The 17,073-nt window shown below is 39.8% G+C and overlaps 1 protein-coding gene across 2 annotated transcripts in view; it reads right to left on the bottom strand.

Moving 5' to 3' along the window:
* The window catches only part of GABRA4 (gamma-aminobutyric acid type A receptor subunit alpha4), a 43,831-nt gene extending 28,304 nt beyond the window's left edge, over positions 1–15,527 (bottom strand). For both annotated transcript variants that reach the window (XM_086746229.1, XM_086746227.1), the window contains exons 1-6: positions 15,404–15,527; positions 15,190–15,308; positions 5,897–5,964; positions 3,204–3,424; positions 3,018–3,100; positions 1,065–1,208 (exon numbers count right to left, since the gene is read on the bottom strand). In XM_086746229.1, the coding sequence (XP_086602355.1) occupies positions 1,065–1,208; positions 3,018–3,100; positions 3,204–3,424; positions 5,897–5,964; positions 15,190–15,308; positions 15,404–15,486 (718 nt within the window). In that variant the 5' untranslated portion in view covers positions 15,487–15,527. The remainder of the gene's footprint in view (positions 1–1,064; positions 1,209–3,017; positions 3,101–3,203; positions 3,425–5,896; positions 5,965–15,189; positions 15,309–15,403) is intronic.
* Between the last annotated feature and the right edge of the window lie 1,546 nt (positions 15,528–17,073).

Below are 17,073 nucleotides of genomic sequence, written 5' to 3'. Positions count from 1 at the left end.
ATCTACCTACCATAGTATCCAGAACATTGTGGTACCTACCTGCCAAATAAAACAATAACAATGATGCACATTAAATTATATGGAAGCATCTCAGCTTTTTACTAGGTTTATACATCAGTACTACTCTGATAATGAAACAAATACAAAAAATCGTTTACAAGAATTAAAAATACCCTAAGTTTACCTAAAATATCATTATTCATACTAAACAAAAAAATTTGCACTTTTACCATAAACTGAAACAATTGTCTAAATAAAGCACTACAGAACGAGTATTTTGGGGACAGTAAGGAAATTCTGTTGTTAACTCATAATAATCAATACGCTGCGAAGTAAATTTCTAGTGTCTTGCAAAATGCTGTTTTATCTTTGAGAAAAATATTCACAGAGCAATACACCACATGCATTTGCTTTATCTGTTTCATTTTGACCATCTTGCAACATCCAAACTTGCTGATGCTTAGAAATTATTCCAAATTTTAAAAATATTTTGGGAATATGCTTGTTTATCACCACATTGCTCATCAGCGATATTTCACTCATTTCAGATGCCTGTAGTTGCCATTTGCCTTATTTCTTACAGCACAAATCAGCAGAAGTATCTATTGTGACTAACGCATTTGTGCCTACCCTTATCTGACTAGAGGGTTTTTATGGCTTTAATAACCCATTCTGTGTGCTGTACTTCTATCCCGAGCTGTTTGCACTGCCAAACAAAGGAAGTCTTTTGCACATAATGTGGATACAGTGCTGAGAAATTACTTCCTCACCCAGGCATCCTCTTGACTCTTCAAACTGCATTTTAAGCAGTGATTAAATGCTCATTTTGTCCCTCAGAGTAATGATCTCATTCTAGCTTTCTGAAAGACCGTCACAATCTACTGTAATGAATCTGCAAATGTAAATCTGAAGGACAGAAACCTAATTCAGATTAATGCTCTCAGCCCTTAATATATATCCCACAACATTCAGTAGAGCATCTTATAGGAAGGGAAAAAAAAGCCTCAGGCAACGTTACAGGGTTAGTTTTACCTCAAGTTGATTTGTACTGACGAGATTCCTACCTGTAATAGATTTAATGGTTTCACTGGATACCGTGTGCCCAAGCAGGTCATACTGAACTAAACTGGAAGACTCCTCAGGAACTTCCACTGACTTCTCAGGTCCTTTTGTCCAGGTATAAATCATTTCACTCTTTGGATAAGCATCTACAACACAGCATCAGTTTGCATAAATAGGAAACAACTTCTCACACCTTACCAACAGCCTAATACAAACCTACTGAAACTGAACAGCAAGACTCACACTAACAGTTTTAGCAGATATCCTTCATGTTAAGTCACCCCCAAAAGCCACCCTCAGGGGAGAAAAAATAGCAGCTAAGGTCAAATGTCAAGTGTCACACACAAATTCACTTCACATTTGACTATGAAGTCTAAAAACAAGCTATTTCTGGATCAGCCCCTATTGGGCATGTAAAGTTTATCTTTAAATTATTTTTGAAATTTCTATCTAAGATTTTATCATTAAAATATACTAATACATAAAAAAGAGCATGTATAAGGAGGATACATTTTGGAGACTGGGTGCGCATATCTCTAAAGAAAAGAATTACTGTAATAAAAACTATACAAAAAAATGGTAATATTTTAAACTTGTGTTTAAAATATTAGCCAGAAACTAGAGGTCAGTAAAAAATTCACAATAGCCAAAAAAAAAAGCAAACCAAAGAAATATTTTACACTTAATACAAAAGACATAACTTAGGGCTAACAGTCAATCCCTACACAGTCCAAACTCCTGTTAAAATTAAATTAAATCAGTCTTGCATTTGAAATGGCTACATCTTATTTCAAGTTTCACTGAGGAAGGTACCAGATTACTGTCAAGCACAATTTCTGCAGGTTGGTGATTCTGCCTGAAAAAATACACCTGTAGAGAAGCCCCCACTATTGAAGCTCCCCTACCGTACAGCTGATACCAAAGCCAATTCTGGCAGCACCTTGTTTCCAGTCTCCTCCTAACAGTGACAAAAAAAAAAATGTTATCAGAGCAGTGTCTTTAATATCTCCCTTTTGGTTGACTACCAAGCTATATAAGATAAATTTATGCTAAGGAAAGACTATGAGTAGCTTCCAGCCATTTCTAACTTTAGAAGTCTGGGCTCAAGGAAAACAGATTAACGTCCAACCACTGACAACATCTGAGTGTAAAGCAAGGAAGCCGGTGATTGAGGAGGCTTAGAAAAGTGACAAGATAGCTAATGGAGTGCACTAACCATCCATCCCCAGGTGGTCTCAGAAGTCTCTGCTGTGAATTCAAACCCTGGAATCACAACTACCTCCTTTCGTTATTATGCAGTATGTCCCAAAATGTTCCTTCTAGCCAAAGTTTTAAGATTATCCAAAAATCTACATCTGAATGCAAAGCAGAAAAGGGAAGTCACCTGCACTAAGATTCCTCTCATCAGTCTAAAAATTATTTTTCTAGAATAAACTTGCCATGGAGACTCTCGTTATAGGCCAGAAAACAGGAGATATAGATAAATACAACTAAAGATCAAATCTTTACTGGTAAGCTACACATCTAACTTAGGATGTCAATGTGTCTCCACTGACTGTAGAGAAAGTCAAATAATCTGCTTCCCTAGGTGCCTTTTACCTGGATGTTAGAAGGCAAGGTGGATCCAACCTTCTTTATATTCTCCAGAGAATGTCTCACTTCATTGAGTAGCCAATTCCTCTCTCATAACCAAGAAAAACTACATATTTCAAGCAACTGTGTAGCCAGAATAGTGGGGTTTAACATAACAGTTGAATCACGGCCTGTTTTTCAATTCTCTGCCTGGGTTTAATTTTTCAGGCCCTATATAAAATTCCCAAGGAACTTAACAGGAGTTTTGCCTGCATAAGGATTGTGTATCAAAACTAATATTCAAAAAAGTTTAGTAATTTCTCAAAATCTACTTCTACTACTTAAATTCTGTAGTTACAAGAAATTTCATAATTGTAACTTACAACTCCCAAATTTGAGAGGACAAGCATGACCATCCATGGGAAAATCCACTAATCTCATGGGACACTCTGCACTTATTGTAAGCCTATAATGGAACAAATTAAATAGTCTCTGGTTGCCATTTTGTCTAGGCAGTATAACTTTTTGCATACAGTAATTGTAAGAAGCTGAACAAACACGTTAGATACCTCATTGTGTACAGGATGGTGCCATTTCTCATTATTCTGAAGAGTTTATTTGGGGCTGTCATATTATGTGCAACAGACTTTTTCCCATTCCTGAAGAAAGTGTCAGGAGTCCACACCTTCGAAACCATCAAGTTGTTAAGTCTTAAAATTTCAATAGGGCCATCATATTTTAATCTTTTGTCTACCCATGTCTGGCGGAAGAAGACATCCATTGTATACTCCTGTATTAAATTGCAGAAAAACAAAGATCACATTTGCCTGTATAAGTGTTTCCTGTAAAAAAAGAAATTCCTCAGGAGCAAAGAAATCAGTAGTAAAGAAAATGCTAAGTCCACTATACAAACATATTGCCACCAATTAAAGTGTGTTGTGTACTTCTTAATAGCTTAATTTCCCACATTACTCATGTCAATAAATTGCTACACATATTTAATCATTAAGGAATAATTAATCTAATTAGCTTGCAGGAAGCAGGCAATTGAATTTGTAGTCAAGCATATAACTGGAAACAAAATGATCTCTGACAATAAGTGTCAACAGATTTTTTTAAGGAGAGATACTCATGGATTTTCTGCTGCTGGCTAAATTAACAATACCAGGAAAAACTATTACTTCCACTTTAAAGTCAGGAAAGAAAATTTAATTTCAACTCATGGAAAGTGAGCTTTTAACTAAGGAAAACTAAATATTTCCTTTGCCATGCCCACAAAACATGCATAATAAATTAAAAACAAATGTTCATATATGCAAGTCTCTTTATAACTCCAACTATTCCATTAACTTCCTCAGAAAAGCCATTCAGATTCTCCAAAGAAAACACTGCAAACAACAACTGCAGAACTGCAGACACAGGCACATCATGAGAAAACATATGTGAATGAATGGATGAAGGAATGCATTTTTCATCTCGGGAAACTGAAGCATTTCCAAAAAAAAAAAAAAAAAAAAGCATCATGTGGCACTGAAAAAGGTAACACAGAAACGTTTAAGTCTAACTTGCAGTTGTGATGTTGTTAAGCCAAACAACTTTTTCTGAATTTACTTCAAACTCCTCTGCATAATGTTACCATTGAAATAATTGTATGTCCATTATCTATCCTCAGTGGCAAGGAGGAATGTCTACTAGCGTAATGCATCTTAGAATTATGTTTGTCTGCTTTTCCATAGCTGCATGCTCCACTGTGGCTTATAGTTAATCTGTGAAAAGTCTCTTTTCTAGAGTGATTTCTTGCTGGTGACTTCATAGCTCATATGTAGCAGTTTCTGTTATTAGCTTCTATGTAACAGCTTTTGTAGGAAAATATTTCAACCCTTTCCATTACACTGGGTACCAAAGCAACCCACCTCTAGAAAGACATTCTGATCATGCCCTGTACTGAGATTATATCACATGTTGCTGTTCCAGTGAGTTTTTTGAGTGCAGCCACGTTCAGATTACATTGAAATGTAATGGATAACTAATGGATACAGTAACTAAAAATTATTCCAGAAACAATTCCTAGATCCCTGCATAGCCTCCCAACTAATCCCTAATGATAAAAGGTGAAACATCTGCTGCAAACTCTCCTTTTGCCAGTTCCTTGCCTACCTTCAGTCCATGTTCTCACTTCTGCCTTCTCCAGTATAACTAATAATTTTTCATGTGGCATCATGTCAAACGCTTCAGTGAAATGCAAAAGAACCCATGCAGCCCCCATTTTAGATTTGAGGCACGCATTACTAGATTTCCTTGGGACCAGGTTCCTGTACCCCTTGTCACACTGAACAACATCATACTGTAGATGCCAACCACTGAAGCGGTAGGATGCATTTCAGCATGAGACTGCTGTCATTAATCCAGCCCTTGAAAAAAATATCTTACCATCACATAACTTTCCACATGACAGAACCAAATCAGGTACACCACAAAGTGCACACCAGCACTGTATGGGAAGAAAGTTACTGCCCAGAAACTGCCTTTTCCTTAAGAAGTTCAGTTTAGCACATGTGGCTGTGTTACTTCCATGTGATTTCTTGGATATTTTATAAAAAGAGAAACTATTGTATGATTTAAGGATATACCACTGCATTACAGAAGTTGATGAGAGTTATGCTGGATTTGACCTCAAATGAATGCAGATGCCATTCAGGCACAAATAACAGTACATGCAAATGTAACATTTCACTTCTGTGACTATTTCCTGCATGTCACTTTGATGTTCAATTTCTGCAGACGTTTATGAAAACTCTTATCAGTCAAACATTTGCTGAAAGTGATGCTAAAAGGGGTACAAAGATCAGCAACGGGCATTCATGTGAAATGAAAACATCAACAAGTATTTGTGAAGTGATGTAATTATTATTCACCTGAGAATAAGACAAGTTTCAGAAAGGAAAGGCAATTTCAAAGATATTACACGTTTTCCCCACAGTAGACTGACTTAAATGCTCCCCGCAAGGCCTGACTCTGCCTCTACATCATGCAAGTCTGTTTTAAATCCTATGAAGCAAATTCCCTAAGCCAAGCAAAAACCAATGAAAGTGTGACCAGAATCAGGCCTGATATATCTAATTATAACCTGTAAATTAAGCTGTTACTAATCTTGTCTACTTTGCATGATTGACAGAACAGTACAGATTAAGCATCCACTCCTTACTGCAGTTAATGGTTTCTCAGAACCAGGAAACGACATTTTAATCCCAGAAATACATACCATTTCTACATCAGAAACAGGTCCAAAACTGGTGACATATATATCTGTTTTGACTTCAGTAACAGGACCTAATGTATGAAAAGGAAGTGAGCAAGAAAATTTGAATTTTGCAGGTCAACAATTCCCATAAATGATCCTGGCGGGTGAACAGTTATTGCTTTGCGGGTTCTGTGGATGAGCAAGAGCAAAATGCAAATACAGGTCATTTCAGACACGTCTCTAATAACAAGCACTGCTCAATTACCTTTACCAACATAAGTAAATCAAAAGCAGCATTTCCATGCAAATCCCCGTTCAGAAAACCCATGTTGACTCAACAGTAAAGAAAACGGATGCCAAAAAATTAAAAGGCTGACTGAAAACACCATGCTAATTAACAGCAAGCATCAAATTCAGGAAATCCAAATTCCCCAAGGCATTTATTACTAACATTTGGTCCTACTTGTAATAACTGGACTACAGATATTAATATGCCATGCACTGGGCAATTTCAGACTGCAGGATCAAAAGCTGCACCCATATCCTGAGATATGTGCTTTAATACAAACAAGCAAAATAAAAGTTGGATATCTAAGCATTTTTGAGGGTCTGAACCTAGGTCCACATCCTACTACAAAGCCTGTCTTGAAGCAATTAGTGATACCTAGGACACTTAAAAAGAGCGCACTGAGCAGAGGTCTTGCACTTTCACACCTGGGTACAGCATAGCAACCATCAGAGAAAGCAGTTTTGTTTTAACGTATCATTTCCTTTACTACAAGACAAAACACCTTGAAATTTCACATGGGCATTCACTCTACAGTACACTCTACAGTTCCCCTTAAACCAAAGAACACGTGCACTAACTAATTTCACTGGGATTCAGGTCTGTTCCCAATGTAAAAGGCTAGAAAGCTGCTAATCATTACCAGTTATTCTGATGATTCTGTGACCAAAGCATTAGCTAATGGTATAATTCAGGTAATTAACTCACATTGTAAATTAAAAAAAAAAAAAAAAAAAACCTACTGATGTTCTTACCAAATAGTATCTGTTTGAAAAAAAAAGTACGATTTACAAATTCACAACCACAGTTTTTAAACTCCTACAACTCAAATTTCTAAAGACGATAAGAGGCTTGAATCTGTTAATTCAGGCTTTATCATAGTATTTGCAATCTAAAAATGAAAGGAGAAAAGACTTAAGACTGTTAGCAGTAGAAGAATATGTCCCTCTTGAAAAGAAAAAAAAAAATTGCTGTTCACAAATGTCACTTTGAATCAAATGTTAAAAGGAGAAAAAGAAATAAGCAACTGGAAAACAGGGAACCTATACTTCTTGCACCTAGAACAAGTGTCAAACCGTGAACTAAAAGAAAAGTAAAACCATGTACAATTATTTCACTAAACAGCCTGTAAGTTATGTAGAGAAGAACAGCTAAGAATTTTTCAGCTAAATGTCAAAAAAAAAATAACTTTGCTGGAAGCTAACAGTTTCACAGGACATTTTTTTTTGAGATAAAATCTAAAGAAAATTCACCCTACAATATTTGGTAGCTCAGCAGTCCCTGGGAAGTTGGACAGTTTGGCTTGTCTGTCTTGAAGAGGTTTTAAGGAACTCCCAAGTTCCAGATAACATGCTTTCATAGCTGTTCATTTTGCAATGGGCTGCTCTCTAAACATGGCAAATGGTGGCTGCTCCCCTTTCCACAAATAAGAAAAAGTCCACTGGGTCAGGGAAACCCATGAGTGGTTGGACCACTCATTTTACTGGCAACGTAGTCCAATGAGATTTCCTGAGCATCATTATTTCTGGAGAGCAGAAGAGCTCCAAGAGACTGGAAAAACTCATACTAGAGCTGCCAAGATGCTGAAAATGAAGACAAACATCTGCAGTGTTAGAAAATAGGAGAGAAAAGCCCAATCACACTTGCACATAGAAACAGAAGAAATCCAATTGTATCTGACCTTCCATAATCACATTTATCTACGGTTGGTTTAAATATGTAAATATTTATTTCACTTTAAATGTTTCTGAAATCAAAGTTCTACGGAAACAAAAAAAAAAAGTCATTTTCACATGTAGCTCTAATAAGAAAATGCAGGAATTAGTCTCTGTTACTCAGTAATAAGAGAATACTGAACATTGCACTCGGTTCCTGAATCCCTATCAGGAACTGCTTTTCTTGTTAGTTCTAGGAAACTAAACAGGAATATTCCTCAAAAAAAAAACCAACCCAAACGTCTAACTGCTTTCCTCTGGCGATATCTTATTTTCTTTAGCTCTCAGAACACTGTAATTTTATAATCAAATCAAATTGAGCAAAGGGACAGTTTTTTCCCACAGGCATGAGCTGCTTTTTCTCAGGTATTGATTTATATTGTTTTATTTAACGATTACAACTTCTTGGGCAATAAGTGTTCAGAGATTTTTTGCAAGTTTATTTTTTGGAGTTTCTCAAAAAGACACAGAGAGCTAAGACGAAAAAGCTAATCTCCAAATAAGCAAGCCTACAATTTAATGCTACTAGAAATCCTATAGCACAGGACTAAAACTATGCTTGAGTTCACTCTTCCGTAACTGTTATTCTGCTCTCAAACCTTTATTTATTAGTAGGACCCATGAGAAAGAAAGAAGCAAGAACTCTCAGATAATAATGAAGCCACAAAATAAGGTGGAAATTAAAGTTTAAACTTTAACTTTAAAACTGCTTTTGGTTGCTTGCCTGACACGATGGCAGTACAGCAATAAAACAAATGTGAAAATCACAATTTAGGCCACTAGAAAATGGCAGATGAATGAGGATCTAGAAATTTTTTACACATCATAACAGTTATCCGGCTAGTACTGACATGCAAATCTTTGCTTTGCATCCAAAACCTTCATCAAACAGTAAAATATTTGGTAGAAGTGAAGACAGCAGGAAGGAAAAGTGAAGCTGATTATCCCCCTAATGCTTTTCCTGTCATGCTCCATGTCTTCCACCTACATGGTCAGTTCACAACTGTTAAGGCCAAATCTTGGATTTTCTAGTACATCCCAGTACTCAATGTGAGCCCAGGAGTATCTATGGAGACACCGAAATCTAAGCCTTATTCTTCTTGTTCTAGAATAAAACATAACTCCAGTTGGGAACAATAGCGGGGGCACAAATAGTGAGTCATGCTGCTTTTTCTTTTTTTTTTTTTTCTTGAAACTATTATTAATCGTGGGAATTCCTGTCAACGAGGAGGTGATCTGTAGTCACCTAACCTACTTTTACTGGTGATTTAAGCAGTACTCCAAAACGAATGTGTTGCACCACTTAATCAACTCAGGCTCTGCAAGCAGAAGATCCTATTAGAATCCTTAACACGCTATTACTGGCAATAAAATGCAGCGAGTTGTAAGATGGCCAATTAACTTTAAATATGACCATTTGGGTTTATCCCTCAATGGATGTTCAGAAAGCATCCATCCAGCATAAATCTTCAGGAACACTGGAAGAACTATTTATAACATACTGGTGTGTATTTTTGTGTCAATGAAATAGGAGGAGAGTCCTACACACTGCAGTGGGAACAGTTAAGTCTGAATCACTGCTTGCAAGATAATATACTTTAAAGAAGCTCAGGCAGGATTAAAAGCAACCCCTGCAAAAAGCCAGAATAGTTCAGTGTTAGATAGAGATGTTACATGTGGGCTGAGGAAGCGATGCCAGGCCCTAACCTTGTGAAGAACAACAGAAGACAGCTCTCCCATGCATTTGCTGCCAACATATGGGTTGAACTGCATCACAGCTCCCAGCGAAAGACTTCGGGCTCCATTATCCCCACGTCTCCATAGGCAACTGTCACTGCAGAGATCTCCACTGTATGTAAACAGCCAAATCCTGCACAGGCTTTCTGTACATTGCAAATTTTGCCATCAAAAGTCATGCAACCAATCAGGAACATTAGCAAGCAAGTCTGTACAAAGGTTTCAACATACAAAGTACAATTTAAATGCTAAGTGCCGTTATTGCTGCTATTATGAGATCAGTCCCAGGATACATAAACTACATGAAATTATATTACATCAGTTCCTACAGCTAAATCTAAAAAAAAAAAAAAAGTAGTTGCTACAGATTTTTTTTTTTTATAAATAGAACTACATGTGAAAGAGTTGGTGCTTTCTCTTTCCAAATTCTTGCTGCCTGAACAGGGTTTATATCTTTTAAGGGGAAAAAAAAAAAAGGCATCATATGAAGCATGCTCTCTTGTTTCCTTCTATCAGAAAGAACAGCTGAGGACACCAAGATTTCTGTTAGGAAGCCAGAATAGCTAGATAGGGCATTTTAAAAAAATAATTGTGGAATTCAAACACATAGACTACATCCTCTACCAAAAGCCAAATAAAACAAATGCAGCAGCACACAATAACCTTTGTCTCCATGTACATTCATCCATCAGCATGTCTGAACCCTAAAAAGGGAAAAACATACTGTTTCTTTGCCTGTTTATCAGCAGATAATGTCTGCTGAGACAGCCAACAAGCTTGATACTGGTGCCAGTTTTAATGATGTGGACACCTGTCTACTAAGAACTGGACTAAGAATATCAGCTAATTTTATACAGGTCACTGAACAACAGACAGATGGCAATGACTTCAAGCATTACTAACCTGAGCCAAATTCAAATCAGCCAACTACAGGTATCTAGCACCATATCCTGTTAAGCCTTTGAGTCATCTACTCTCACCAGCTGAGGAAGACTGGACAACTGCCTGAAAAAAAGAAATGGATCAGCTTCCCTTTACAGTGCTCACTTAAGTCCATTTGCAATCTGAAAAATAAATTACTACATCTATTATGCTGAGCAACAGAACCTTGAAGGTACATGTGAGTTCCTAATAAGAGCAGATAATCGCAACGATATTTTTCTGTTCTCTGAAACCAGAAATTTGTCTTTGCTCTTCAAATGTATTCTGTGTTTATTTTCTGACTAAAGTCACCCCTCCTGCATTGACAGGAAATTAAACTCTTCAGAAACGCTGTTCATCAGCTGAACATCACACAGCCTATATTGGGGCAAAGAAGCCCTCTCCTGCCTTTCTTAAGGCAGACAATGGCCAACATAATTAATTCCACTAAGTGCTCAGCTTCACTTTCACAGGTACGAGATCAGGAGAAATAATATGAAAAGAGGAAGGAAAGAAAAAGGAAAATGAATGAACATGGTCCTGTTCCTTCCACTCATGAGCCAGTTCTAAACAGAAAGCCACAGAGCCATTACCATTTCACCAGCTGATAGTGAGACTTGCAGCTCATGCCAGACTTCGTCACACAAATAACAAAACCCAAGAGGAGAGAAAGCTCCAGCTTTCACCGACTGATGGGCAACCACACCACAACGAGCCAGTAATGCCCTGAGGGCGGTACTGTCAGTTTGCGTAGAGCTAATGTCAGTGGGTTTCGCAGTCAACCTAAGAGCCTTGGGCAGGTGGCAAGTCCCACACCACCTTCTTTCTTTGGTCTGGCCATACAATTGGCTGTTAAAAGCACGACGCCAGAGATGAGATGTTCTCTAAAAGGCGCAATTCATTAAAATTAGCAGATAACATGGCAGCATATTGTGATGCTGCCCTCATCGACCTCAGTCCCTCCATTCCTTCTTACGTCCTTAACCACAGGCTTAAGCGGGATGAGTTACTGTATCACAAAAGTTTCAAATACATTATTAAATTTTTTTAAGTTACAATCCAATACAGGTTTGAATTGGATCTCACAGGCCCCTAATTATATCAAGAGTTGCTCAGGTAAAGTCTTAAACCATGAAAATAATTTAAAACGGCATATCAGACCCAGACTTTTTACTTCAGGCAAATAACGCTCCTTTAAAAAAGTCTCTGGACTTGTACCATCATTTTGAAGCTAATCATCAGTAGAAGAGTAACAAGGGGATTTTTAGATAAAATCCAGCTTTTGCAACTTTCTATTATTTTCCTTTGTGTCATACACAAAATTTTTAAAAGCAGATGAAAACTGGAGTGGGGGTCTAACGAGAAACGCTTTTGCTTCAGAGTTTCACAGCTCAATCAGAATAGCACTCTGGTAACACTCTCGACGTTTTCCAGCAGATCATGATTTTAATTAATCGCACTACAAGTGGCTTCTGTAAACACCTTGTTTTTATAGTCTTTTTGACGAGGAAACCCACATGCATTATAAATGATATTCTGAAATTCAGGATATTGACAAAATGAAGCAGACAGTGTAGGGAATGGAACTGACTTCATCTCCACAATACTATTGTCAAACATCATACAGTATTACTTTATTCATTAGTCCCTAAATACCTTCCCTCTACTGAAATTCAAAACTCTTACGCATTTAAAGTCTTCCTGACAGTACTTGGGGTGTTTTTTTTTTTTCTTTCCTATACAAAACTGCTCATTCTGCTTTGTTTCATTAAGTTTCTAGGTGAAATCTCTCTGCTTCTGACTTCCTTCTTTAGATTCCCTCCCCCTGCTAAACTTAATGGGAACTTTCACTGAAATGGTCTTTAATAACCTTTTCCATAAACCTTTCTGGTTTTGTTTATTACACTACCAAACCTCACCGTGTTTAGTAAGTGACAGCAACTTTTTAGGTTTTTTTAATCCATTTAATAAAGTAAGTTTGTAACACAAGGTGTCAATCAAATGACATGAAGAACTTAATTCTTCTATTGACCCTCAACATACACCATGGTCCTGCATAAGAAGTACCAAGACAAGCTTCCATATACTTTTTTGAGGTGCAGAACTCTCCTGAGACACCATTTCCACATCTGTAACCATGCTCAGACAATTTTACTTCTCCATAACTACCAAAAATTGTGATAATTAATGACAGCATGGAGAATTTGGTTCCAGTTTAAGGAAATCTCCAAAACCTAACATTTTCTACCTCACTTTACATGCAAAAAATCTTGATGAATTGTTATTTGTGGCAACCCTGGAAGACGCCAGCAAAATTCAGAATTTGGCTACCTCCCCAAGTCTGATTTTAAACATAATTTGTGCCAGAATTAGAAATGTTTTCATCGATTTGAAGTTTAAAATCAGCATCAGTCAGACCTCTGTGCGGCCTTTTGTTTTTAAAATAAAAACTCCATTTCATTTGAGCCACGTGAAAAGTAGATGGTGAATCAGCTTCAAGAATAAAACAAAAATAAATATTCTGCTGTTCATCAGAAAGTGACGCAGCTTTAACGCTACCAAAACACACTACACTTTCCATCTCTAAATATTCCCATCCCCTCTGACATTTTGTTTGCTATGCTATAAACTAGTGAGTGACCCACTTTTAAGATGCAAGTCCCATTTGTCATAAAGACTTACCAGAAAAAAAAAAAATGTATAGGGAAAACTTTATTTGGATAGTGTGTATTTTAATAACTAATCTATAGTTATGACTCTGAGTTATGTCAAGAAGTCAAATCTGCCCAATTGCAGAAATTTCTTCCTTTGGTTGGTTTTGGTTTGTTTTGGTTTGGTTTTTTTTTTTTTTTGAAAGCTGTTCTTTCCAATTCTGCTGAAGACATCTTTTGCTGTAAGGAGCTAGGGAGGCAAGCATCATTTTCAAAAATAAAGCATTTTTTTCCCCATGTGTTACTTAAAAGTTCAAAACTCAAAGATGAGTGGTTTAGATGTTATAAGGAAGGAAGAAGTAAGAAGCACTAATACCCATTTTGTGAAATATTCACCCACAAGTGTTTTCCCCAGGCTGAAATCCGAGGTTTTTTCCTCTGTCTATCATTTACTTCAATATTGCCGTTATGAAGATACTATGGAGATACTTTTTCTCCTTGATAGCATTTTGCTGCAAGTCTGCAACACTTTTCGGGAAAAAAAGATCTACTCTTGCAAAATATCCTGCAAAGGACAACTGTATTAAAATAAAAATCAACATAAACTGTATGTCATATTACATATTTAGTAGTTGTTTAATTTTAGAAATCTGATAATGCTTATAAAGCATCTTTGCTAGATGACTAATTAGTTGGCATTCAACCTAAAATGATGCCAAACATAGCACATCTCTTGCACACGTGCAGAAGTGTCTGTAACCTCTCCGCAGAGACTAAATTACAAAAGGCTACTGGTTCCCAATGATTCCTCTGGGTGCTAGCAAATTTAGCTTCCTTCTCACTTAATGCGTAAGCTAACTTACAGAAGGCCTCATTTACTCCATACACTTGAAATGATAAAGGAGTGATCAACGATGCTCGGTGTTGTCCTTTACCAACCACGATCATGCATGTGAGCACTGTACATGGCATGTGGGGAACGTGTTGACATACATGTCAGCGTAGATGGATCACGTGTATGAAGAAGGTACTTTAAGGGGAGGAAGAAAGTATTTTGCAACATAAACCTACGCAAGGATCTCATTCAATCCTGTATAGGAAAGTAGCCTATAAAATGCTTGTTATAGCTCTGTGCATCATTAGAAGGACTGTAACATTTCTTTTAAATTTTTTTTTTTTACTTTCAAATACTATTTTTAACATCTTCATTCCAAACTACAAAATAGACTTTTATTTCATCCAGACCTCATGATTTTTGGTTCTAAGTCTCTACACAGTAACATCAAACCCAATGAAGAAGAGCAAGTCTGCCTGCTTGTTCAGCAGCACAAAACTGCATCTTAACAGCCTGGGGCACGAAAGGGACATAAAAATTCCACATACAGAACACCAGTGAAGGCAAATTTGAGACTCCTCGACCTCTAATTCCTACACGGCAATTAAGTCTACTACTTCTACATCAAAACTGGAATTCGAGCAACTGCGGTAAAGAACTGGTGTAGTCGGGCACCTCAGCACTGGTTTTCCCTAACTAGTAGAGCAGAACCCACCAAAGACCTGACCTCTCCGGCTGGTAGAAGTACCCTTCTTTCTAGAAGGACCTGATCCGTGGCATTCAGGGGTCAAAAACTGTCAAGAACCAGAAGAGTCTGGATGTCAGACAGGTCCCTCCGTCCTCATCAAGCCAACGCATACTGGCTCCAGGGCGTGTTTTTTTTTTTTTTTTTTTTTTAATCTCTTCCCCCAGCGCAGCAGCAGCAGCCTGAGCCCCAGAGGGGACCCCCGGGGCCGGGGATGCTCAGCCCCCTCCTACCCTCCCCCAGGAGCTTTCGGGGCCAGGCGCTGCCTCGCTGCCGGACCTTTCCTCCCCGGAGGGCTCGGACCCCGGGGCGGGAGGTGGGGTGGTGGGGACAGGACACACGCTTTCGGTCGGTAACCGGTGGGTACGAGCGGTGAGCGCTTCCACCCCCCCCACTCCCCCCCAGCACCGCGCCGCCACCGTACCCCCAAATCCCGGTCGCAGCCGGTTGTCATAGCCGTCCAGGAGGCTGTTCAGGATGCTGGTGAAATTCTCTGGCCACAATTTTTCCTCTTTTTTGCTCTGCGTTGGCGGCCCGGTGAGACTAGGAGGCAAAAGAGGGAGACGGGTGAGCGGAGCCGCTTGGAGCCCGCGGGGGCAGCGGCAGCGGCACCGGGACCGGTCGCCCCCGGTACTCACCACGTCGCCAGGCACAGGCAGTGCAGGAGAGCGATTGAGAGACCCGAGGACATGGCGATGGCTGGCTCCTTGGCAGAAACCATCTTTGCATGCCATACTTCACGCCTGGGCACGTTAAACGCTTTGTCCGGGGCGGGGAGGGGGACGCGGGGCCCGGCGGGGGCGGTGCGGGGTGGGGGAAAGGGGGTGGCAGCCCCCGGCGGCCCCTACATGCGCAGCACCCCGGTTGCCAAGCGCCCAGCACGGGCGGAGGAGAGACGAGTTTCCCCGCGCCGTTAACTCTCTCGGGGCAACAGGCGCCGGTCCCCGCCGGTCCCCGCCTTCGCCCCGCCCCGGCCCCGCCCCGCTCTCCCCTCCCGCTCCGCGCCGGAGGGCGCGGCCGCCGGGGACTGGAACGCGGCCGCCCCGTCGGTTGGCAGTAGTGGGGATGCGGCGTTGTGCGGGCAGAGCGGCTTGGGGAGGGGTCGTGGTGGTGACCGCGGCGGCGAAGTCTTCCTTCGTCCCGATTATCTCCGCTCCCCGAGGAGGGGACGGACACCAAAAGCAGAAGCCGGGGGCTGGGGGGGAGAGCAGAGGGGGGTTTGGGGGCCGGAGGGTCGCTCCTCGCCGGTGTAAGAGGGGCTGGGGGGAAAGCAGAGGGGAAGGGAGAAGTTAAAACAGAGCGCGCCCAAAATGCAGGGGAGCAAGCGGGTTATCCTGGGTTTCTAAAAGCAAACATGCCAGAACAAGGGAATGGTTTCACATTATATCTTCTTTTTTTTCCCCCTTTTCATTCCTATAATTAGGAAACAAGATTTGGTGACCCAAATAATTTCCATTATACAAGGTCCAAGGGATTCTGCAGCAGTTACAGTAAAATCCACTCAGAAGTGTTGCTGCTCTGTCACAGGCTGTTGGGACGGTTGCATGGAGAGGGAAAAAGGAAGAGAAATTGGGCAGGGGGTCCCCCTCACAACAGATATTAGCAATAAATAACTTATTCTTCTGATCAAGTGTGCTGTGGGGACAGTTGTTTAGGCTTGGAAAGCGATGTGTGTGTCGATTTTAAGGAGAACAGCGAAGTTTATCGTGCAGGAGCACATTGAGCAGGTATTGTAATTGACTCCAAGATGACAGTACTGTCAATGCTGACATAAAAAGGTGTTATTCATCACTTGCTACAGTACCTCCCAGCACTGAAATGCCTGATTTTCTTCAAAACTACTGTACACTTGAAATCTTCCTGATTGTACTTCAGAGCTTGTTCCAGCTAGGGTGCCCTTTGCCGATTCCTTTGAAAAACAATTAAAGTTGTGCTTGAAATCCATTCAGCTTGCTGATGCTGTTTATCTTTCAAAAAACTCTGTCTAAGCAGTCAGTTCTGCTTCCAATTTTAAAAGCCTTACTTAGGCCTCTGCAGATTACTACTCTGCTTCCTGAAATTTTGACAGGATTCTCGTCTCCTGACTGCCTTACAGGATCCTGATCTAACTGTCTTACTGGAATGGTGAGCGCTCTGCCGAAATCTCACAGAGCAGACAGCCTGCCCACGGACGGCACGCACCCTCCATGCGGTATTTACAAGCCTGGACAAGGCGGACAGCTGGATGTTATGCCAAGGTCACGTCAGCTCCCATGATGAGGCTGTGGAAGCAGCCAGTTTAACTCCACACACAGGTGAAAACCTAGCA

The sequence above is a fragment of the Chlamydotis macqueenii genome, chromosome 4 (assembly GCF_036417535.1).
Source record: "Chlamydotis macqueenii isolate bChlMac1 chromosome 4, bChlMac1.mat, whole genome shotgun sequence".
Taxonomy (NCBI): Eukaryota; Metazoa; Chordata; class Aves; order Otidiformes; family Otididae; genus Chlamydotis; species Chlamydotis macqueenii.
This window is presented reverse-complemented; position numbering and strand designations above follow the sequence as displayed.